Source organism: Podarcis bocagei (assembly GCF_964188305.1).
Source record: "Podarcis bocagei genome assembly, chromosome: 10".
Classification (NCBI taxonomy): Eukaryota; Metazoa; Chordata; class Lepidosauria; order Squamata; family Lacertidae; genus Podarcis; species Podarcis bocagei.
In genome coordinates this window covers 33653493-33676626 of record NC_138135.1, presented here as the reverse complement: position 1 = coordinate 33676626, position 23134 = coordinate 33653493, and the positions used below count along the sequence as shown (strand labels likewise).

The 23134-nt window shown below is 42.2% G+C and overlaps 1 protein-coding gene across 6 annotated transcripts in view; it reads right to left on the bottom strand.

Moving 5' to 3' along the window:
- The window catches only part of CACNA1I (calcium voltage-gated channel subunit alpha1 I), a 396955-nt gene that overhangs the window by 28609 nt on the left and 345212 nt on the right, over nt 1-23134 (bottom strand). For all 6 annotated transcript variants that reach the window (XM_081210856.1, XM_081210855.1, XM_081210857.1 and 3 more), the window contains 7 exons: nt 20061-20129; nt 18634-18818; nt 17938-18064; nt 15776-15901; nt 14424-14513; nt 4456-4648; nt 3296-3447 (listed from right to left, as the gene is read on the bottom strand). In XM_081210856.1, the coding sequence (XP_081066982.1) occupies nt 3296-3447; nt 4456-4648; nt 14424-14513; nt 15776-15901; nt 17938-18064; nt 18634-18818; nt 20061-20129 (942 nt within the window). The remainder of the gene's footprint in view (nt 1-3295; nt 3448-4455; nt 4649-14423; nt 14514-15775; nt 15902-17937; nt 18065-18633; nt 18819-20060; nt 20130-23134) is intronic.

Here is a 23134-nt window from a genome sequence, read left to right as displayed (position 1 = left end):
GCTTTCCATGGCTTAAAAAACCCCAAGCAACAAATGCCAAATTTTGCACAGCCATGTAAATGCCTCTTACCTACATTGCTGCTATGTGAACCCCCCCTTCTTTTGTGTGAGAGGGGAATCTTTGAGGACATGTCTTTTGAAGGGGCTGCAAAACAAATGGTCTGTACAATATCTCCCCAGATCTGAAGAGGAAGCCCTAGCAACTACCATGGCTCCTGATGTGGTGACCTAGGAAAGGGTCTGTGGTGGCCTTCTTGGTTATAAAGTTCCCTCCCTGTGAAAATGCTGTGGTCCTCTTAATGGACGACTTTTTGCCAACATCTCTCTTTTGGGCAGGCATTCAGGAGAAGAGTGTTAAAGCTCACTTAATGCACCTGGATTCTGTTAGGATTTTTATCCACCAAGCTGTCTAGCAAGTAGCACTATGTTGTTTATATCAAGTGAGTGTCTGAGAGCGTGAAACTGGAAGCCTCAGTACTGTTGGAAGTTAGTTTCACTTCTCTGTGTTAGGCTGTTCTGTACTGATGCTGAGAGAGCACAGATGTGCTGATGGATTCTTTGTATATAGACTGTAAATAAAGTAGTTTTAGAGCTACTAATTGACTCTTTCTTCTGTTATGAGATGCCAAAAGATGAGTGTGCTCCTCTCAGGAAGGAGGGGTCACTTATCACCGGTCTCTGTGGACTGAGGAAGATTTACAGCCAGAGGGTGACCACCAGAGAGACACGTCTTGGGAAGGTGGCGGCCTTCCCAGGCGTTTTCCCATCAGATTCCCCCAAAGAATCCTGGGGACACTAATTTACACCTCACCATGCTACATTTCCTAGCACACTTAACAAACTACAGTTCCCTGAATGTGCTTTAAATGTATGGTGTGGATGAGCTGTTAAGAGAGTTGATTTGCTATACATGTACTTGGTTTAATGCTTTTGCTTATTGGTTCGATGTATTTGTGATATGCTTATTTCATTGTTGTCTACTGCTCTGTGATCCTGCAGGGTGAAAGCTGGGTTAGAAGTATTAATGATGGTGATGATGATTATTATTTCAGGGGGAAAACAGTAGTACTGAAAACAACACTGGAGAAGGGGGCTCAGAGGCACTTGAGAGAAGAAACAGGTTGGCCAGGGCAGTGGCTGTAGCTCTAAGGGCTTGCTCTAAGGGATGCTGTGGTAAGACTGCGCCCTTGTTTCTGAAGTATTAATCTCATCACAAATATGTTGTAGTAGAGTTTAAACCAGGACAGGACTTGGTATTAGATGCAGGCTTATGAGTCATACTGCATTCCATGGAAATGAGTCATGTTGCATTCTGTGCCACAGGGCTATCAAGCTATGCTTCTGCTCTGAACAATCTCTGTTCATCTGAACGATTGTATCGTTGGAAGGTGGGTGGTATGAAAGGGATCCAAACATCATTACACGCCACTTCTGGCATCAGTACAGTGGGACAGCTTTCACAAATTAACTGATCAGTAAATAAATGAGGGGTCTCCAAAGAGAACAATCTATGGGCTACAGCTCTTCATCTTTTTTGAGGAAGCGGGAAACTAAGTTTTCTGAAGAAGTTAGCAGACTTTTTCAAAATTGTATGAAGCTCCTGCAACTCACTAGAAAGGGTTCGGATAATTATGTCTGGCATATCTGGAGTTCCATATGCTTGAGCCACCTTAAAGCATTTTATAGGCATTCCATTATGCCAGCATAATTAACAGGTGGGGAAAGTGACATACAAGGAGGCGAAGAGAGATGTCTCCTACTTGAAGATTTGACGGGTGTAACAAGGAGGGAGGAGATAGGATGATGAGCTTAGAAGCAAAACCCAAAAAAAAACTGGGATGCAGGAGGAGATACAAGGTATAAACCATAGGAATCCTGACAAAAATTGTTCTTGAAGTCTAACAGAAAGAGAAGGTGAGTTAATGACTGCAGTTCTGGCCACTTCAGATCTTAGAAATTAAAGACCCTGCCTCTTGAAGACAGCAGGCTCTGGAGGCAGAGGTTTCCTGGCATGCATGAATACAGAACTGAGCAGGATGTACTTACCCAGAGGGAAAAGACCTTTTAATCTTATATCATATATATTTGATTCTGAGAGCCAAGAATTCATTTCTTCAACTAAGCCACACTAATATTGCATGTGTTTTGGTAACATCATCATTCTAGTTTAGGAGAAATGGACAGGAAGGATTCTCTCTCCAGGATCATGCCATCCCCCACCCCACCAGATGACAAACTCCTTTACACATGAAGCGCAATGGGAAACAAGGAGTAGCAAACAGGTTGGATTAAGAAATATACATCTCATCTGGCAAACCGCACTTTGAAAGAGGAAAAAATAAGGGTTGCATGCCACCCCAATCTCCATGAGTAGTGCAAAAGTCCTGGGGTTGCAGATATGCTTAACAGGGTCTGTGTTCCCTTTTGAGACACTACAGAGACTGTGGTGCCCACTAGCACCCATAAAAGGACCTCTGCTAAGGGCCCATCCAGCTAACTCTGCAAAGCTGGCTTGGCTTGTTAGCATAAGTAAATTCAGGGGTTTTCTATGTTTGGCGAAGTTTAATCGAAGATTGATTAATTCAAACTTTTACTGACTCCAGAAATTATGGGGAGTATCTAGCATGCAGGAATTTAGGGGAATCTGCACCCCACAAACCTATAACATCAGACATGAGCCCCCCGCCATTAGTTTGTACCTATTTGCTGTAATTATCCTGTTACTTCTGGCTCAATTTATGGACAATTTTGCACAGTGATATTCATCACGGAACTTTTCAACTGGCAAGGTGGATGATCATATAGCACGTGGTTCTAGTGAAACTATATAGTGACCAGACACACGCCCTAATAAAGCAAGTTTTGTAATAAAGGAGACCTGCTGTTCTTTGCTTTGTGAGTGCAGTGGTACCTCTGTTTAAGAACTTAATTCGTTCCGGAGGTCCGTTCTTAACCTGAAACTGTTCTTAACCTGAGGTACCACTTTCGCTAACGGGGCCTCCCGCTGCTGCCATGCAATTTCTGTTCTCATCCTGAAGCAAAGTTCTTAACCTGAGGTACTATTTCTAGGTTAGCAGAGTCTGTAACCTGAAGCGCCTCTAACCCAAGGTACCACTGTGGTTCTCTCTGTAGCCTGTTCCCAACTCATCTTCTAATGCCTGCCACGTTTTACTCCTAATTGCTAGACATCTATTTTCTACTTTATGTAAAAAGAAGCTCTTTGTGAAAAGGGGAGGAGAACAAGGAAGGAGGAGGAAGGCATAAAGGTGGGATTTAGTCCTTTGAACTCACTCACCATTGGCTGGTTGTAGTGCTCCAGGGACATAGTGACAACGTTGAGGCAAATTATGAAAGTGATGAAGATGTCCAAGTAGTGGCTGGTGCAGACCGAATGGATGAGGAGGCGGACAGAGCAGTAGGTGGCATAATACGGCAAGCGCTGTGCTTCTGCCATGGGAGTGGCAAGGGGAGCAACCCAGGGATGGAGGGAGGGGAGAGGAAGAACAGAGAAGAGGCAAGGAAAGGAAAGAATGGAAACAGAGAAAGGGGAGCAAGGTGAAAGGAAAGGAAAAAAGAATGTAATAAAAGGGAACCAGAAGACGGGGAAGAAAACAGAAATGCAAGTGAGTAAGTGAAAGGGAAGAGGGGAGGAGAGGGGAGGGGAGGGGAGGGGAGAGGGACAGAAAGAATCTGTTAATCCTGTGTTTGTAGAAATGATGCTAAACCAGCATTTCATGCTCCAACAAATTGAGTTTTCAAATGAGCAGAGGAAGCAAGCATCTCCAGAAAAGGAAAATCTGAAGTAAGGAGAAGTTACAGGGACTTCCATGGTTCTGGGACAGAGATGCATTCAAAGGGGTTTAAGGAGCAGTAGAGGGGAGAGGAAAGGCTGGACTAATTCACATCCAGGTGCATTTGGGGTATGTGTGTTTTTCTCATTAAATCATGTACACACAAAACTACACGCACAAATAAGAGGCACATTGAAACGGGATTCTCTTGGTTCCAAGGCTGTCTTAGAATATGATGACTGAAAGAGATAGAGATAGCCATGGGCCCCATCTACCCAAAGAACAGGTGATGTTAACAGGGGTTTTTGGGGCAGATGCTCAGTGACATTTGACCAAGCGGCAAACAGCTCTCACAGTTTTGCCACCCACATACACATTAAGAACATAAGCACCTGCTGGGTCAGGCCAATGGCTTTTTTAGTCTGGCACCCTGTTCTCACAGCGGCCTGTGAGAAGCCCAAGAGCAACAGCTCTCTCTCCCTTTTCCCATGGTTTCCAGCAACTGGTATTCAGAAGCATTATTGCCTCTGACTGTGGAGGTAAAATGCAGTCACCTGGGTTAGCGATGTTGTATTCGTTGTTGTTTTTTTTAATAAAAAACGTTAAGTTTTTTCTCAGAAAACTTCAGCCTACGAACCAACAAAACACTTAGGTTGTTCCTTACTCCTACGCTTCTTCTCCAGGCGCCTCAGGCGCTTCTCTTCCCGCCGCCGGGCCTCTTCTGCCTCTTGGTGTTGCCGACATTTGTGGAAGTTCTCCACCACCACCCCTACAAACATGTTGAGGACGAAGAAGCTGACGATGAGCAAGAAAGAAATGAAGTAAAGGAGCATCCAAGGGTTGTTGTTGGTCACTGGCTGGAATTAAAAAGACGGAAAGACAGACAGACAGACAGAGAGAGAGAGAGAGGCTGTAGTTAGCACTTTATGAGAGGAAAGACCAAGAAATGATTTTGTTGAAGGAAATCGGAGATTTCTGGAAAGCAAGGAAGACGGCAAGAATTTATGATTTTTATGACCAATGGGAGACCCAAACTTCATGAAAATATGACGCAGGACACATCCTCCCTCCCCTCAAGCACTGGAGAGTGATATTTGTGATTTATTGAGGAGAGTTTATAGGGAATCCTTCCTTGAGTGCCTGTTCTTTTCTTTCCTGCTACTGGGGAAGGAATGGTGCATATATATGTATGAACAAAAGTACTGCCATCACAGTGACATTCATCCATTCTGTCCATCATGAGGATGGTTTTAATTAATAGGGCAGCAATAAAAAAACTAGAGCAGTGTCATGTTGAAGAGAATGAATATTGAGCTGGGAAGGTTCCTGCTTCCCTGAGTGTTCAGGTCAAGCCACTGTATTTAATCCTCAGTCCTACCCTTGTGATCTACAATAAAGGTATAATAATAGTGGCATATCTTGCAGGTTTGTTGCATGGAATATTCATAATTTATATGAAGTACAGAGGAAAAGCAAAACAATCAGTCCAACTAATTTTTAACCTCTCCCACTCAATTAAAAAGTGCTTTAAATTATTTTTTTTAAGCTGTCAGATTTATTAGGCTATTGCACATGATGATCTTGATCAGATTCCAAAACAGTATCATTTTTTCCTGCACTCTAAACTTTTGGGGGGAAACAAACCAGGAGTGCAGTGTTAAGAGCTTATTGAAACAGTGTCCCAAAAGGATTCGACATGCGTGTCTTTCTGTGTGGGGGTGGCATTAGTATTTAGATTAATAATATTGGTAGCTGGAATACAAGAATAATAATTACAGTATCAGAGAAGTAGACTAGGATAATTACAATAATTCTCTGAAGAACTCATTTAGCAATGTATACACAAATTATTAATGTTCGATCACTATTATCAAGTCATTAAATATCAGAAATTAGTACAGGCACAACAGCATTTTTCAGAGAAGTAATTTTGCAGCCTTGCGTGTATATTTGCTGCCTGAGATGCCAAAGAGAACTTCCAGATGGGTAATGAAGCTTAGCTAGAGAAATGGAACGGTCAAATCCTATGGATGTCTACTCTGAGTAAGTAAGTCCCATTAAATTCAATGGGGCTAAATTTCAGGTAAGTGGGTCGAGGTTCACAGTCTAAGGATTTTCCAGATTATTTTAAAAACAAAGCCCTGGTTTTTTTAATGTTTTACTCATTTTAGAACAAATCCAGCATGTACTGGAAAGGGGGAGAAACCTTGTTTGTGGTGGGAGTCATTCTGCATATGTAACAGGAGAGTGAAGAACTCTCACAAGAATTAATACGGAGAAGACGGTGTCATTGGTAAGTAATTTATGTCACAGACACTGTCCAATAGGAGAAATCCACACTAAAATGCTGGTGAAATTTTATATGGGTCCTTAAAAGAAAGCTCACAAATTGCTGCACAGGTGTGGAGAACTGAAAATCAGTTTGGAAAAATGCAAAACTGAGAGAACAAAAATTGACAGATTCGTCTGTCCTTATTCCCATGTAGATAAAAACCGTTTTGTACGTATATTTTGGCTGCCCTAGAACTGTTGTGAGGTTGTGCTAGAAATGGTTCTCTCCAAACAAGACCAGCTGAAAACCATTCTGCTATACTGAGAAAACAAGTTGCGTTCACAGTGTGGATGTAATATATTATCGTCACTGTTTAGGTCCTGTGCAACTGCCATCTGCACTAGGGAAGTGATCTTGCATTATTAAAGTGAACGGGAACAGCAGCAGATTTTAGCTGCCAGCCGTGAAAAGCCCTGCCTAGGGTGGGAATTGCCGCAAGTGATCATCAATCCAAAGAGTCTGCCATCATGCCCCAAAGGACACATGATACTGCTGCAAAGCCATTAAGAGATAAAGAAGACGACAGTGATTGGCAGAAGTTTATGCAAAAAGAATAAACGTGGGAGCATTAAAACAATTTTCTCCATGCTAGTTACCTGAAAGATATGCCATGTCTGCACACACAGAAAACAAAAGCTACACCCACTACAAATTAGATGAGGACAAACTGCAGCAAAAATGGAATGGCCCAGCATGAAAATAGTACCAATCAATCTGACAAATCTCTGAGGGAAGCAATGTGCTTTCAATGCAAGGTGTTTATACAACCCTAGTACAGTTAAATAAGGAACTTATACTCTAAGGGTGCCTCCAGACTGTGGCAATTTTGTGGAAGGGATTCGAGCATATACTTGAACTGTTGGTTTGTGCAATCAAAGTGGATTAAAGCACTCTGTTGCCCTAGAGCAACAAATCTGCTTTTAAAAATGCAAATGAATGGTTAACAGAAAGATGCGCAAACATCACACACGCAACTCAGGATGAATCCTCATTGTTGCATTAAAAAGTCAGAATAAATGCTCAATGAAGACTGGAATTAGTCTAACCCATGTAAGTTCTGTGTGAGCAAATCAATATGAATTCTCTTTTTTTTTTATAATAATTTTTATTGCGTTTTTTCCAAATTACAGATAGAAAAGAAAGAACATGAACAATAGAAAGAAAGAAAAAAGACAGAGAATCTCAACCATTTCATCAACTTATTTCAGAATTCTGTCGGACTTCCCCACATCTCCCGCATAATGCATTCTTAACAATAAAATTTATCAGCAAATTATAACCTTGTTTCATGTGTTTCTTTTTTACTTTCAATTGCAGTTTAAGTTTAAATCTCTTGTTTTCCATTTACTCTTAAAATATAGCATATTGTCATTTTTACCCATTTAAACCTTAATTCTTTCATAAAAATTTATCCAATTTCTTATATAAACCACTTTTGTTGCTGGGGCTAACATTCCAAATCATACGGCGTCTTAAGATTCATATAACTTATAATACTTTTGCAAATAGTCCTTAAATTTTTTCCAATCCTCCTCCATAGCTTCTTCTCCCAGATCTCGGATCCTTGCAGTCATCTCGGCTAATTCCATGTAGTTCATCAGTTGCGTCTGCCAGTCCTCCAGTGTGGGCAAATCTTGAGTCTTCCAATGCTTAGCGATAAGAATCCTTGCTGCAGTAGTAGCGTACATGAAAAGAGTTCTATCCTTCTTTGACACCTTCTGGCCGACAATGCCCAGGAGGAATGCCTCCGGTTTCTTAGGGAAAGTGTATTTAAACACCTTTTTTAACTCGTTGTATATCATTTCCCAGAAGGCCTTCACTCTTGGGCAAGTCCACCAGAGGTGAAAGAATGTCCCTTCAGCCTCCTTACATTTCCAGCATTTATTATCGGACAAATGGTAAATCTTAGCAAGCTTGACTGGGGTCATGTACCACCTGTATACCATTTTCATAATGTTTTCTTTCAAGGCATTACATGCCGTAAACTTCATACCGGTGGTCCATAACCTTTCCCAGTCCTCAGACATGATGTTATAACCAATGTCCTGAGCCCATTTTATCATGGCTGATTTAACTGTCTCGTCCTGTGTGTTCCATTTAAGCAGCAAGTTATACATTCTCGATAATAGCTTGGTCTTTGGTTCTAACAATTCTGTCTCAAGTTTCGATTTTTCCACCTGGAATCCTGTTTTTTTGTCTAGCTTAAAAACCTCATTAATTTGGGCATAGTGAAACCAATCTTGCACCTTACCCTTTAACCTTTCAAAGCTCTGCAACCTCCAGTTGTCTCCAATGTTCTCTATTATTTCCCAATATTTCGGCCATCCGGCCTCCATATTGGGTTTTTTCCGAGCCTTGGCCTCTATTGGTGATACCCACCTCGGAGTTTTGCTTTCTAATAAGTCTTTGTATTTTTTCCAGACCATAAATATTGCTCTCCTGACAATATGGTTTTTAAACATTCCATGTGTTTTTGCCTTGTCATACCACAAATACGCATGCCAACCTAACGAGTTATTAAAGCCTTCCAGATCCAGGACATCAGTGTTTTCCAACAAAATCCAATCTCTCAACCAGCAGAAGGCTGCAGCTTCGTAATATATCCTTAAGTCCGGCAGGGCAAATCCCCCTCTCTCCTTTGCATCAGTTAGTATTTTAAACTTTATTCGGGGCTTTTTGCCCTGCCAGACAAATTTAGAGATATCCTTCTGCCACTTTCCAAAACATTCCACTCTGTCCACAATCTGTAAGGCCTGAAACAAAAACAACATCTTTGGCAAAACGTTCATTTTTATAGCTGCAATTCGGCCTAACAAGGATAACTTCAGTCTTGACCAAATTTCTAAATCTTTTTTAACTTCTAACCAGCATTTCTCATAATTATCTTTAAATAGGTTCAGGTTCTTGGAAGAGAGATTACCGTATTTTTCGCTCTATAACACGCACTCGACCATAACACGCACGTAGTTTTTAGAGGAGGAAAATCCGTAGGCATGCCACCCGTAGGCATTCCCTCCATAACACGCACAGACATTTTCCCTTACTTTTTAGGAAGAAAAAAGTGAGTGTTATGGTGCAAAAAATACGGTAACCCCCAGGTATTTCACTTTCTTAACAATGTTTAGTTCTGTTTCCTTCTGAAACTCTTCTGTTTCAGTAGCTGTCAAATTTTTCCCTAACACCTTAGTTTTTTGTTTGTTCAACTTGAAACCCGCCACCCGACCAAATTTCTGTATCAGTTCTAAAACTCTTTTTGTACTAGATTCTGGCTCCTGTAATGTTAGAACCAAGTCATCTGCAAATGCTTTCAGTTTATATTGTTTCACTCCGACCCATATTCCTTGTACCTGCCGGTCCTTCCTTATCATGTTCAGCAAAACCTCCAGGACTGAAATAAACAATAAAGGGGACAGGGGGCACCCCTGACGTGTTCCTTTTTCAATCTGAAGTTCTTCTGTCACCACATTGTTCACTATCAACTTAGCTTTTTGTTCGGAATAGATTGCTTCTATTCCGTTCTCAAACCCCCTTCCCACTCCCATCCCTTCCAAGTTTCTCTTCATAAATTTCCAAGAAATATTGTCAAAGGCTTTCTCCGCATCAATAAAGATTAACACTGCTTTAGTGTTAATGTTTGTTTGTAAAAGTTCCAGAATATCAATAATGTTCCTGGTGTTATCAAACAAATGTCTACCAGGGAGAAAGCCTGCTTGGTCCTTATGGATTACATCATTTAAAACCTTTTTAAATCTATTTGCCAAAATGTCTGCAAATATTTTGTAATCCACGTTCAGGAGTGAGATGGGACGGTAATTCTTAAGTTGAGTCTTTTCAGTTTCCACTTTAGGTATCAGAGTGATGAATGCTTCTTTCCACGTATCTGGTGCCCTCCCTCCCCCCATAATCTGGTTGCAAACCTCCACTAATGGTTGTGTCAAGTAGTCCTTTAACATCCTGTAGTACTTGGAGGTAAGTCCATCAGGGCCTGGGGATTTGCCTAACTGCATGTTCTGTATGGCAACCTCAATTTCCTGTTGTGTTATTTTACAATTCAAGATTGATCTCTTCTCTTGAGATAATTCTGGTAGGCCATTATCTTTCAGAAATTGTTCTATCTCAGCCACTTCCTCAGGCCCTTGGGTGTACAGTTTTTTGAAATATTTTTGGAAGCACTTTCTAATTTCTCCTGGTTTCTGAATATTTTTTCCTTCCACTTCTAAATTGGTAACATAGTTTAATTTTTGTCTCTTTTTCAACTGCCAAGCTAACAGCTTCCCACATTTATTCGCAGATTCAAAAGATCTTTGGTTCATTTGTTTAATTTTCCATTCCACTTCTTGGTTGATCAGTTTCATATATTGTGACTGGTGAAATTTAATTTCTCTTAAAGTCTCTTTTGATTTTGGATTCAGTCTTAATTTTTTCTCTCCGGCTGTTATCTTCTCTAATATCTTATCCTTTTTCCCATTCCAAAGTTTTTTCTTGATCGTATTTTGTTGTATCAGAAACCCTCTCATAACAGCTTTACTTGCGTCCCAAATTATTCTTTTTTCCACCGAGGTGTTGAGGTTAATTTCAAAGTAGTCCTTTAAAGTTTTTTGGGCCTTCTTTACAATCTCTTGATCTCTTAGCAGGTTGTCATTCATTTTCCATCTGAAGGAATCGGCAGTAGTAAATCTCATTTCTATTTTCATAGCGTTATGGTCGGAGCATGTCTTTGGGCAGATTTCTACTCTTGTGGTCTTAGGTGCCAGACCTCTAGTTGTCCAGATTTGGTCGATTCTTGTCCATGACAGATGGGCCTCAGAGAAGAAAGTTCCTTCTTTACCTAGGGGGTTTCTCGTCCTCCATAGATCAATCAAATCCATATTGTCAGTTAGTTCGAAAAAAGTCTTTGGTAGTCTTCCATCTTTGGTCAGGTTCTGGTTCTGTGACTTATCCATATAGGTAGAGACCACCCCATTCATGTCTCCCATCATAATGATGTTAGAGTAGTCCAGATAATCCAGTAATGTCTCATGAAGCTTCTTGTAGAATTCTGATTTCCCCTCATTTGGTGCGTAAATTCCTAATATCAAAACTTTTTCTCCTTGGATTTGTATTTCAATTGCCAGGATTCTTCCTTGTTCATCTTTAAACAAAAATTTTGGTGATAAATTCTCTTTTGCATAGATCACCACTCCTCTCTTTTTAACTCTGTCTGATGAGATAAATTCTTGGCCTAGTCTTTTGTTTATTAACACTTTCCTGTGAAGCCTGGTCACGTGGGTTTCTTGCAGACAGATTATATCCAAATGTTCCTTCTTCAAAATATGAAAAATCCTTTTGCGTTTCTCCGGGGAATTCGCGCCATTAATGTTCCAACTATACAGCTGTAGAGACATCCTGTATTAATCTGTTGTTGCTCTTTATGGGGTGTCTTCTTTCTTGTCTAAATCCGAGGGTGCTGGCACTTTCCCAGACTCAGGTGGAGGCCAAGGACCTGCTATTCCCTTCTGCAGGTCTTCTCCGTGGTCGTGCAGAAACTTCTGGCTATCCTCTTTCGTTTTGATTTTAATCTTCTTTCCTGTGTAGTTGAATGATAGGCCTTGTGGAAACTCCCACCTGTAGGGTATTCCGTTGCTTCTCAAAAGCCCAGCTAGGTCAGTGTAGTTTGATCTGAGATCCAGTAGTTGTTTAGGAATATCCTTGTAAATTTGAGCTCTTCTGTCCTGGATCTCAAGTGCTTTATTAAAATGTAGGTCAAGTAGTTTGTCTCTCTCTTGCTTGGTCCTTAAGATGATCAAACAGTCTCTAGGCCTGTCCTTCCTGGCAACTCTTCCCAGTCTGAATGCAGTTGTTATTTTAAAATCTGTATCTTCTTCTATACCCCAGAATTTAGAGAATTCTGCTGTCAAAAAGCCAGTCAAGTCCTCTTTCTCAATCTCTGGGATAGAGCGTAATCTCAAATTATTTTCCCTGTTTCTCAGTTCCACCATAGACAGGTAGGCCTGCTGGTCGCTGACGTGTTTGTAAAGCGGCCTTACTTCTCCTTTCAATTCATCCGCTTTCTGAATTGCTTGGCCTGCTTTTTCATTCGCAGCCTCGGCCAATTTCCGATTTTCAGATGTAGCGTCCTTTAAACTCCCAATATCTTGTGAGTGCTTAGCCACCTGTTCAGAAAGTTTAGTAATTGAGGATGTAGCTAGGTCAATTTTAGCAGTTTGGTCGTCAACCTTTTTGTTCAAAATTGCAAATTGTTGTAGCATTTCCTCTAAAAGAGTTCCAGATCCCCCTGCTGCCATATCCTCAGTTGTTGGCTGTTCAGCTTCCTTAGATGGAGCTGTTGCTGAGGATATAGCTCCCTGTAAAACAGCAGGGACTGAAGATCTGCGGGCCTGGGAAATCAGAGTTGTTTGTACTAATTGGCCTTTTCCTGCTTTCGACGCAGCTCTTGTTTTCGGTGGACCACTCATCCCACACCTGCCTTTGGATTCAAGGTCAAACTGTCAAATGTTCCATGAGAAAGACAGGCCTCAAAGTAGATAACCAAGCCACAGAGAGTCAAAACAAAGTTGGTTCTCAGGAATTTGTAAATCCCAAACTCCACTAGAGGGAGTGTTGTTACAGTTCAGGAAAGAAAGAAGAAGGTTCAGTCGCCATTAAAGTTCCTGCAGTTAAGTAAATTAACAATAGTCCTCAAAGAAAACTTTTTTTCCACTGGCAAAGCCCTTTCAATATTGTCCCAATAGTTTATCTGAAGATGCAAGATACAGTTATTTAATTGTATCCACCAATGATGCCTCTATGTATCCGTTTCAACTTTGTATTTGTATCCACAAAGAAGCTTTTTACCCCCTGCAAGCCCGGGACTGGGGTTTTTAAAGTTTTAAAAGTCCAGTAAGGGAGAGGATCCTCAAGTAAAATCAACACAGTAACAGATAGAAAAATAAAAGCTCAGTTACCAACTCCACCAGACGCATGAAACTTCCCGTCTTTAAATCCCTTTTTATTGCTTCCAGCTTGTCAATTCCTTTGCCTTTGATCTCTAAGCACTACCGGGAGACGGACTTCCTTTTTCTCGTCTCCCGCTTTCAGCCAAATTTTTACTTTGTAGTCCCAAAATTAATACTCTTCCTACTCACGAGTAGATGATTTAGAATCCAATTCTTAAGGAAGAAAGGTCGGCGCTCATCAGCAACAGCCGCGCGGCTTCACTCCCGCAGAAAGAGCGATGAATCCACAGCACCGCTTCCCCTCCGCGCTTCCGGACCCCCTTACGGGGACCCTTCTTCGTTTTGGGGGTCGCTCTAGGTGCCCGCCGGATCCCACGGCCACGAGCTCGTTCTGCTCGTGGTTTATCTTAATGGGTCGTCGCTTTGCCGCAGCGAACGACCCTTTTCTGCGGAGCCCCTCTTCGCAGCGCAAAGAGGACCGCCATTACTTATTTCGCGCCGCCTCCGGAAGTCCCAAATCAATATGAATTCTCAATGAAGAGTTTGTTTGGAGGGGGCCAAAAACGGGAGAGAAACAGCAGTGAGAGGGAGTGATAGAGAAGAGAAGGAGAGAGGACTGTGGGCAAATGTCTTGACGTGCATTTAAAGCCTATTTACACTTGGGAATGAGGATGACGAGTATAGACTAAAGGCCATGGGGGGAAATGCAAGTTTTGAGGAGAGAATAGAGAACTCGAGAGAGAGATTTGGCATTGCACATGTATTAAGAAAGGCAGTTCAGTGCACACAGCAAGAGAACATATTAGAAAGGTTGCCTGAGAAATCTGTTATTCCCAAATTCTGCTACAAACTGACCTGATCTCTAATACTAAAATGCAGGTTAGAAATGGGTAATCTTTTGGAGTTTGCACTTCTAATTTTGCAATGCAGCTCCCGCACTCAAAAAAAGTACTAAAATGCATCTAGAAATGCAAGTTTTCATGATGACATAAATTTAGAAAAATGCACTTTGCGAGAAAATACCATTAGGAAAATATGTTCAAACATACATATTTTAAATTGCAAGGTCTTTTTTTTAATGCAGAAACAGAGAGGATTGGCTTTATGAATGAACACATGCAAAACAGACATTGACCAGAAAAAGAGTGATCTGTCTATGCTCACTCAATGTCTTTTGTCAAATGAAAAATGGCCTGCCGCACTATGTTATCCAGAAGAAACTTAACCACTCCCCCTATAACTTCCTAGTACTTGGGGAGGTACATAGCAAACCAATTAGGAGTCATCAAAGATGGATCATCCAGCCTATTTAACAACCCAGCTGAAAGCAACATGAATGATCATTTTGTAAAGCAAGTTCCATACCTGCTGATCAACAGCCACAGCATCCAGTCCATTGTACATAATGTTGACCCAGCCATCTTTGGAAGCCAGTACAAAGAGTGACATCAAAGCCTGCAACACATGAAAGTGAGTCAGCTTTGGACTGGTTCAGGGGTTGACTATTTGATGCACACAAATGAATAGCAAAAAAACCAGAGAGGTTCTTTCCTTCTTTCTTCCTCCACCACCCTCCCAAAGTTCTCCAGGAAAAGTTGATGGGAGAGGGAAAAGAATTTGCCTGTGAAAAGGGGGAAGAGAGAGAAGGAAGTGCTGCCAGACAGCTGTCCTCCGAGAAATTCGTCCCTAGAGAAACACCAGATCAGCTCAGTCACACTGTTGGTTTAGAAAACAACTCATCACAATACACTCCATTCCTTGCTAAAACGTCACAAATCTATCAAATCCAAGGGGTTGCAAACAAGGGAACATGAAAAGTATCAGGAAGGACTGTGATGCATCTGATTATTATTTTTTAAGAACCCAATTATCTCCCTTTATAACTGGCTCTGAACTCTACCCTGCCACGTCTCACTCCCCCATGGAAAATTCGCACTCCGTGCAAAAGTTGACCCTTCAAAAAAGATTCCAAGACACTTCAGGAGGCCTCCTTCCACCAACACTGGGAGAAGATTATGGGAGGAGTATGGAGCATCCATTAAGAAAACATACAGATTAGACAGTGAGTTTCAACTGGATGCAAACAGGGAAAGAAGCTAGAATATTTTAATCAGAAATGTAAAACATCCTCCATAAACACTCGCTCTGTTTGCTCCCTTAAGAGCCTCCAGAGGCTGAGACTCGACAGTTTCCCTAGGCAACCATTTTCATTTCCCCAACAGTTCTTTTTGCAGGGAGATCTTTTCTAATGTCCAGTCTGAACGTGCTTTACTGGAATCTAAACACACTATTTGTAGTGCTTCTTTCTTTGTCCCTCGTAAACACTGCCCCCGCCCCTGATTGATTTCTTTGCGTTTAAAACTTGCTACCAGGTCTCTTAAGGTAGCATATTTCTCAATAGACATGTAAGTGCATGCTTAACCGAAGCCTTAATTGCCATTTTTATTAAAATGTGGTTGGCTTAGTTTAGTTTCAATGTGCTGATTTTATTGCTGAAACCAAGGAGACTTAGAAGCACTTAATGTTGGATGGACTATGCCATTTGCAATTCTGATTCTGATGGTGCTAATCAAGATGAAGGCTCTCAACAGCAGGACTACAACCTCCCATCCTTCAATGTGAGGATCGATGTCTGAAGTCACAGTCCTTCCTTTTAGGCTGAAGACACCAGGGAGACTAAAGTGAGTCTAAGGAAACTTGGAGGGTTCCACATTTACCTGGCCCAGATTGTCGAAGTTGTATTTGTGATGGACCCACTTGTAATTGGCAGCCATGCAGTCAGACCTATTGGTGATGTTTCGGGTGTCCACGCCCAGACAGTGGTAGAACTTCCCCTTGAACAGCTGCAAGAAGAAACCACTTTGTCAGAGACTTTGCTGTTAGGAATGGAGGGTGGTGCTCCTGAGTTTGGTTACGAGACAAGGCACCTTGCGCCTCTTGGTCACTGACTGCCACCTGATTTAAGACCCATTGTGAACTGAGAGTCATTAACCTCCTGACACCCATTTGGAAGGAAGTAAATGAGAAAGTAGCTGAATGGGGACTAGCAGAAGCAAAATGCCCCCAATTCTATTCCCCAGGCCAGTCTAGAGTTATTCTGTTCCAAATTGTTACTGGGTTTGCTGAATGCGAGCATACTGCTCCCATGAATTAAATACTCAGAAAATATCCCCTACTCCTCAGACACTTCAACATAAATTTACTCGGTGGTGACTTTAAAAAAAAATCTGTTGCCCCTTTCCCATATGGCAGGGATTGGATTGTGCATTTGGAAAATCTCAGGGTGACTTCACACGTTACAGGAAGCTCATCTGCTTTCTAGCACTTCCCGTACATTATGAAACTGCCATCCCTACATACTGATTAAGTATAGCACATTCTTCCAAATGATAGAAGCACTACCCACTCCAGCAGTAGGAGCCTAAAATAAAACAGAACGTCACTACTTTCTTCTTCAAATAGTCGTGGGTGGATCCAGTGCTTGGAATGTGGGGGAAAGTCAGGAATTAACGGAAACCACTTTTTTGTAATAAAAGAGCAGGTAGATATCTGCGCTCTCAGGCATTTCACTTTGGACCAGCAGTCAACATGCCATTTCAGCACTGGGTCCTGAGGTCCAGCTGAATCTGACTGTAGCCCGGAACACCAGCCTTGCACTCTTATTATTTTGAAATGCATCCCTTCCAGCTATCACATTAGAACTGGACCAAAGAGGGAGTGTGAAACAGTGAATATGACCCCTCCTCTAATTTTTTATTAAATCTCCAATATTCCAAAATATTTATTGTCATAAACAAAATGTTTTTCCCTAATATAAATTCCTTCTTGACTTCCCACCCCTCCTTTCCTGATGTTTGTTTTTCACTTCTTTTTATTAGTGAACATGACATCTCAAGCTCATCCAAATAGGTTCTTGCTTTCTCTGTGCCTGCATTCTCAGGGATGAGTGGGAGACTGCCTAACATTCCTCTTCTTTCAGACCTTTGGCTAATTAAACAATCTATGGCCTTTTAAACTGTGTAGGATATTAAATTTTGTTTGTTATTATGGTATGCATTTTTGTGTTTTTAGATTGTAAACTGCCCTGTGGTCTTTCAGATGAAGGGCGGTATAGGAATTTAATAGATAAGAATTAGAATCGATGCTTTCCTAGGCAGATGCCATGGGGACAGCATTTTGTATGCCATCATTTCTGAAGTCTGCTTGCAAGTGGTTTGCATTTGAACTGCTTGCAAATGGACTTTGAAGTGATGTTTCTCAGCGTCCATCAGCTGGATTAGTGCTGAGAGCCACCCCCTTGGAAATCCAAGTGGTTTGAATACATTACCAGGTGACTGACAAATAGGCGGTTCCACCTGCTTGGCAAAGTTGGCCTGCAGTGAGGGGTGGGGGAGGGAAGGAAGGATCCAGCCCACCAACCAGATCCCGTGCCCCACCCTGCCTCATCAGGAGACAAAAAGCCACACGTCTCTTGACAAATTTCCTATCCACCTCTTTACCATGGTCTGTATTATAATGGGAAAGCAGGCTTTTAAGTAAGCAGAAGTAAATTCTCAACTGCTTTCATGTTAGGACAAAAAGATGCAGCACATGAGACACAAAGACACAGGAACCAGAGTGGTGTAGTAGTTGCAGTGTTGGACTAGGACATAGACAACGCAGGTTCAAATCCCTCCTCAACCATAAAACTCAATTGGGTGACCTTGGGCCAGATACAGTCTCTCAGCCTGCCCTACCTCACAGGGTTGCTGTGAGGGTAAAATGGGGAGGAAGAGAACCATGTACACCACCATGAGCTCTGTGAAGGAAAGGTGGGATATAAATGCAATAAAATTAAAAATAAAATACATTTTCTCATCGACGATATTAACAACAGTACCTGCACCCCAAGAATGCCGAAGATGATGAAGAAAGCACAGCAAATGAGGACGATGTTTCCAATGGGCTTGAGTGATGAAATTAGTGTCTCGACCACAAGTTTCAGGCCTGGTGCACGACTTATAACCCTGAAAAAGAAGCACTGTGAGGAGCAACAATAAGGGAGACGCAGAACAGAGCTGCTTTTCTCAGTGTTTTACGAAGAGCTGCTCTAAAAAGTATCACGACACAGCTGCTTGCCCCATAAAGCAACACGGCAAATTTCCAACAAGGGCATCATTTCATCTCCATATATGTATTTTTGTACACATTACATGGCTGGACAACTGCATTACAAAATTAAGAGCAATGCCAATTTCGAAGAACAGCTGTGCTTTGGTTTGCATATTGCTTTTGAAAGTGCAAATTAGGTACCTAAATGCCAACTCAGTCTAAATTCTCCCCCATCGCTACTATCAAAACTGACTCTGGATACATACACACCCATTCCCTGCCTCTCTGCTTCTTCTTTCCTATTTCGATTGGCCTTGTCATCACAGACTGTATCTAAGTGCCCTGAGCTCTTCACCCTTCTTATTGCCCTTTCCAAAACCTTTATCACGGCAAAACATCTGGGAGTCCACACAAGCATCCTCTGGGTGTTCAGAAGCAGGGTCCTTACAAAAGAGAGGAGGGAGACTAGCCTTTTGGATCTCACCTAAGGGGGCGTAAAGTACGCAGCAGCCGGAGGACTCGCAGCACCCCCAGAATTTTGGCTCCACCAGCAGAGGCTACCGAAACCACAATGTCAATGATGGATACGAACACCAAGAAGCCATCCAGGATATTCCAGCTACTGCGGAGATAGGCCTGCTCCCCAAAATATAGGCCAAGGGAGACTACCTAGGGGAGATGAGAGAATGCATGAGGGTGGAGAATGTGATAGTCAAGCAATAACGCTGAGCTACACTCCTAGAACTACTACACAGTGCAGATACTTGAGGGTTTCACCTGGGTACAGAATTCTTGATGGGAACAGGCAAGGGGTCAATGGAAAGCTGATCACTGACAATGATATAATGCTTGGCTCTCTTCTAATAAAAACAACAACAACCAAAACTCTGGGGAATAAAAAATGGACAGGAGGGCATGATTTCACCTCTAACAAATATTTTTTTAAAAAAGCTAATAGCCACCAAGGCCCTGATGATCTCCTTGCGGCTGCTCCTGCTTATACTATATACAAATCCCTTCATCATCACAGAAATAATTTTAAGTTTTGGAGTTCTGAGATTTGGAAATGAAAGGGTTTTAATCAGTGCTTTTTTCTGGGGGGACGCAGGGGTATGCATACCCCTAAACAATTTGTGAAACTTTGTACTTTTGTCCCTTTACTGTATTTGTTTTTCCCAATTCGAACTATAAAATGGTGATTTTCTTGAGTCAAAATGAGAGTACCCCTAAACATTTTTTTAAAGAGAAAAAAGCACTGGTTTTAATTCTCAGTACTCCCTATCATGCCAGCCTGTGGGAAGCAATTGTACAAATATAACCAGCAAGAAATATGGCCACACTGAATATTTACTCATTTGGGGTGTGTGTGTGTGTGTGTGTGTGTGTGTGTGTGTGTGTGTGTGAATGTACTGGATCCTTTCTTTGGAGGAGGGAAGAAATGTTTATTTAGGAAAAAAACACAACCCCTGAAATCACTTTCAAAGTGCTGCCATTATTTGCCCCACCGTCTGTCTCTTGGGTGCTATTCTCATTGCTCCCCACCCTGGGTACTTTCTTTTCTAAAGTTACCCTAGCCAGCCAAGGGTCATGCAGTGACCTTGATGCTGAAATGCTTCACAGCTCATCAGATTCAGCTAAGTGCTGATATCATCATAGGCAAACCAAGCCTATTCGGGTGGTGCTCTGAATAGACAAAGAATTGCTGCCCTATTTGCAGCAATATATGTACATTCACCAAAAGGGTGTCTGCCCTCTTTCAACTCTGACAAATATATTTGTGCAAATGGCACCCCTTTGTACCTTACCCGTCACCCCCCCCCAATGGTATGTTTGCCTCCCTGACAGATTTGGAAGGGGCTAGTTGGGTCAGTGAAATGGGGACGGCTTGGTAGCTGTCAATGAGTGACTTACTTTCAGTGTCATCTCAGCAACGAAGATCGCTGTGAAGATGTAATTGGATACCGTAAGGAAGATTCTCTCCTGGAATAATCAAAGGCAGCCTCAGAATATATCTAGCAAGAGCTCTGCAGTTTGAGTCATTGCAACAAGCTTGGCAAATCCTACTTGGTTGCTAAGAGCCAGGTGGGTCTAAAAGTCTAGGGCACTTTAAGGTCAGCTGCCAAAAGCATCGCCCTACCCAACATCTCAAGTACATTATAATATGCTGTCGTCCTTCCTAGTCTACTGTTGTGGCCCAATCAGGTCCTAGTGGATGTGGTAGAAATAAAAAATGAATGTGAACAGGCCAGCGACTGAGGTTTTCTTTTCATTTACATTCACAAATACCTAAAGAAAAGATACAAGCACAACAAAGGACATGGTCACATTGCCAGTTACACTGCATCCAGTGCATTCCCACTGCTAGTTTTAGAAGTCACATTCCCACGACACGAGCCACAATCCATGCTGACCCTGCAGTGGCGTAGCGTGGGGGGTGCAGGGGGGCCGGCCGCACCGGGCTCAACATCTGGGGGTTAGGGTTAGGGGGCGCAAATCCACGGGTTAGGGGGCGCAAATCCACGGGTTAGGGGGCGCAAATTACTTGCCTTGCCCCGGGTGCTGACAACCCACGCTACGCCACTGTGACCCTGTACTTGGTCGACAAATACTGCTATTTGATGCGTTTCCTCCTCAAAGCAGCTTCAATTTGACTAGAAAACTAGATGCAGAGTTAGCAGTCATGGGACCGTGCCCTAATAAACCATTGTGCATGCACAGATGACAGCTTCATAAATGGGAGTTCTGGGGGAGGGGGGTTTGCAGGGGTGAGGAAACAAAACAGGTAATGCCCCATCCCGTCTCTGATGTGAACTGTGCAAATGCAGCTTAAAACGCAGCAGGGGGGAAATGAGCCTGCTGCATTTTGTTGTGAACATGCCCCCCAGTTGTGAACTGTTACACCATTGAATAGAATCCTCAGGTAGATGGTGCTCATAGCAATCACGTCAAGTATGTGGCTCTTCTGTGGTTGAGGCAAACTGTTCACAGAACATAGGAAACTGCCTTATAACAGCAACATATATAGATGTTCATTTGGCCCAGCAGCAGCTCTCCCAGGTCTCAAGCAGAGGACCTTCTCATTACTTGCCAGGTGAGCCTTTTAACTAGAGATGTCAGGGATTGAATTTGGAGCCTTCTGCATTTAAAATGTGTCCTCTGTCACTGAGCTATGGTTCCCCCCACTACCGGGCACAACACTGGACTGTTATCTTGTCACTGCAAACCCACCTAGACCCACATGCGCAGAAGGGAGGCTTGTTCACACAGTTTGCCATGAGCTGGAAAGTGCTGCCTGCTATGTGCCCAAGGGTCATATGTGGAATTTCGCAAGCCTCGTCTCAGGAATGTGAAAACAGTCTTCAGTGTGTATGTTCTCCTGATTATACATTTAAAAGCTAACCCCCAAAGCACACAGATAAACCATCTTATCTAACTTTCATCTTCAGTGTTGTCGTGTACACAATGAGTTTTCCTCTTATTGGCAGATGTATAGATTTCCAATACATGAGAAAGATATGTGTTTTCCTCATTTTTCACTATCATTGGCTGCTGTTCTAGTAATTTAAGGAAGTACCATTCTGAAGTTTTAGATAGGAAGCGTTTTCTTCACATAGAATATATTGTCAAGGATTTCATCTGAATGGCTAAAGTATTTTACGAGCATGTGCTCTTTTATGTCACACACATTTATCCATTTATCTAAAATAAATATTCTGACAATTACTAACACAGATGAGAAATATTATCACTCTAACTCAGGACAGGAGGCCCTTTTCAGGCAGAGTGCCAAATTACCCTGGTAAAAAGGTGTTTAGGGCTGCATACTAGTAGTGGCAGGCCCAACCTCACACAGAGACTCACACAGAGACACATACATGCAGTCACACATATACAAAGCTGCTTCCAATGGAAACAGAGACATACATTTAATTCTTAGTAAAACTACTCAAGTTTCACTTTCCATTTTCTCCATAGACTCCATAGTTTGTAAAAGAAAAAAAGCTCTCCAACATCCTTTCTATGTCCCAATTGTGCAAAAGGTAAAAAGAACTCTGCAATCCCACAAGAATGCAAATAAAGTCAATGCAGAGCTGAACTGCCAGTCCTGCCTTAACAGCTGTTCAAAGCTTTAAACTTCAGCTGCATCCTGAAAGTTGTATACATGCAATTGCAAAATGCAAAATGCATGAATGACTTTTTGCATATTTGCAAGGAACACCAGTCTACCTCTCTGCTGATACCCATTCTCCTCTGCTTTGAGCTTCTTCCAAAGGAAAGAGCTGCAAACGCACATTTTGCATGGCATCAGATCTCTTTTTCCTCTTGGCTCCTCCTCACTGAATGGAAAGCAGATGGAACTCCAAGGGCCAGGTGGAATTTGGCTGCTGCACATCTGGCTTATGGACCAAGGGTTCCCCACACCTGCTCTAAACCATAAGTGTGTTCTCAAGATACTTTGCAGAAGGTCTGCTAGTTAATCTGCAACTAATACTATATGCACTCTTGTCAAACAAGCCATGTATAAGCAAAGAGAGTTGATACCCCCAAGTCTTTCAAATCCATCTTTTGTGTCAAGGGTGGACTTTGGTCTTTCAAATTTCAGTAGTGCCCTGTGTGAGGTCAAAATTCAGTGCCTCCACTGCCTCTCACTTTCTGACATCTTTCCGCAGGGCCTGAAAGACAGAGTTGTTCCGCCAGGCCTTTGGTCAGGGCGCAGCCTGACTCCCTCCTCTGGCAACCTGCACATAATTCTGCTTAATTGGTTGCCATCAATTTGATTTAATTAATTTTTATAATGAAATATTTTTAGATTGTGTGATTATTTGACTGATTATTTGATTGTTGTTAGCCGCCCTGAGCCCGGCTTTGGCTGGGGAGGGCAGGATATAAATAAAATTTATTATTATTATTTATTATTTCTGCTCTGTGCGCACACTATGTCATAGTGGTGACGCCCTGCGGCGCCCCCCCCTCAGCTTGGTGTC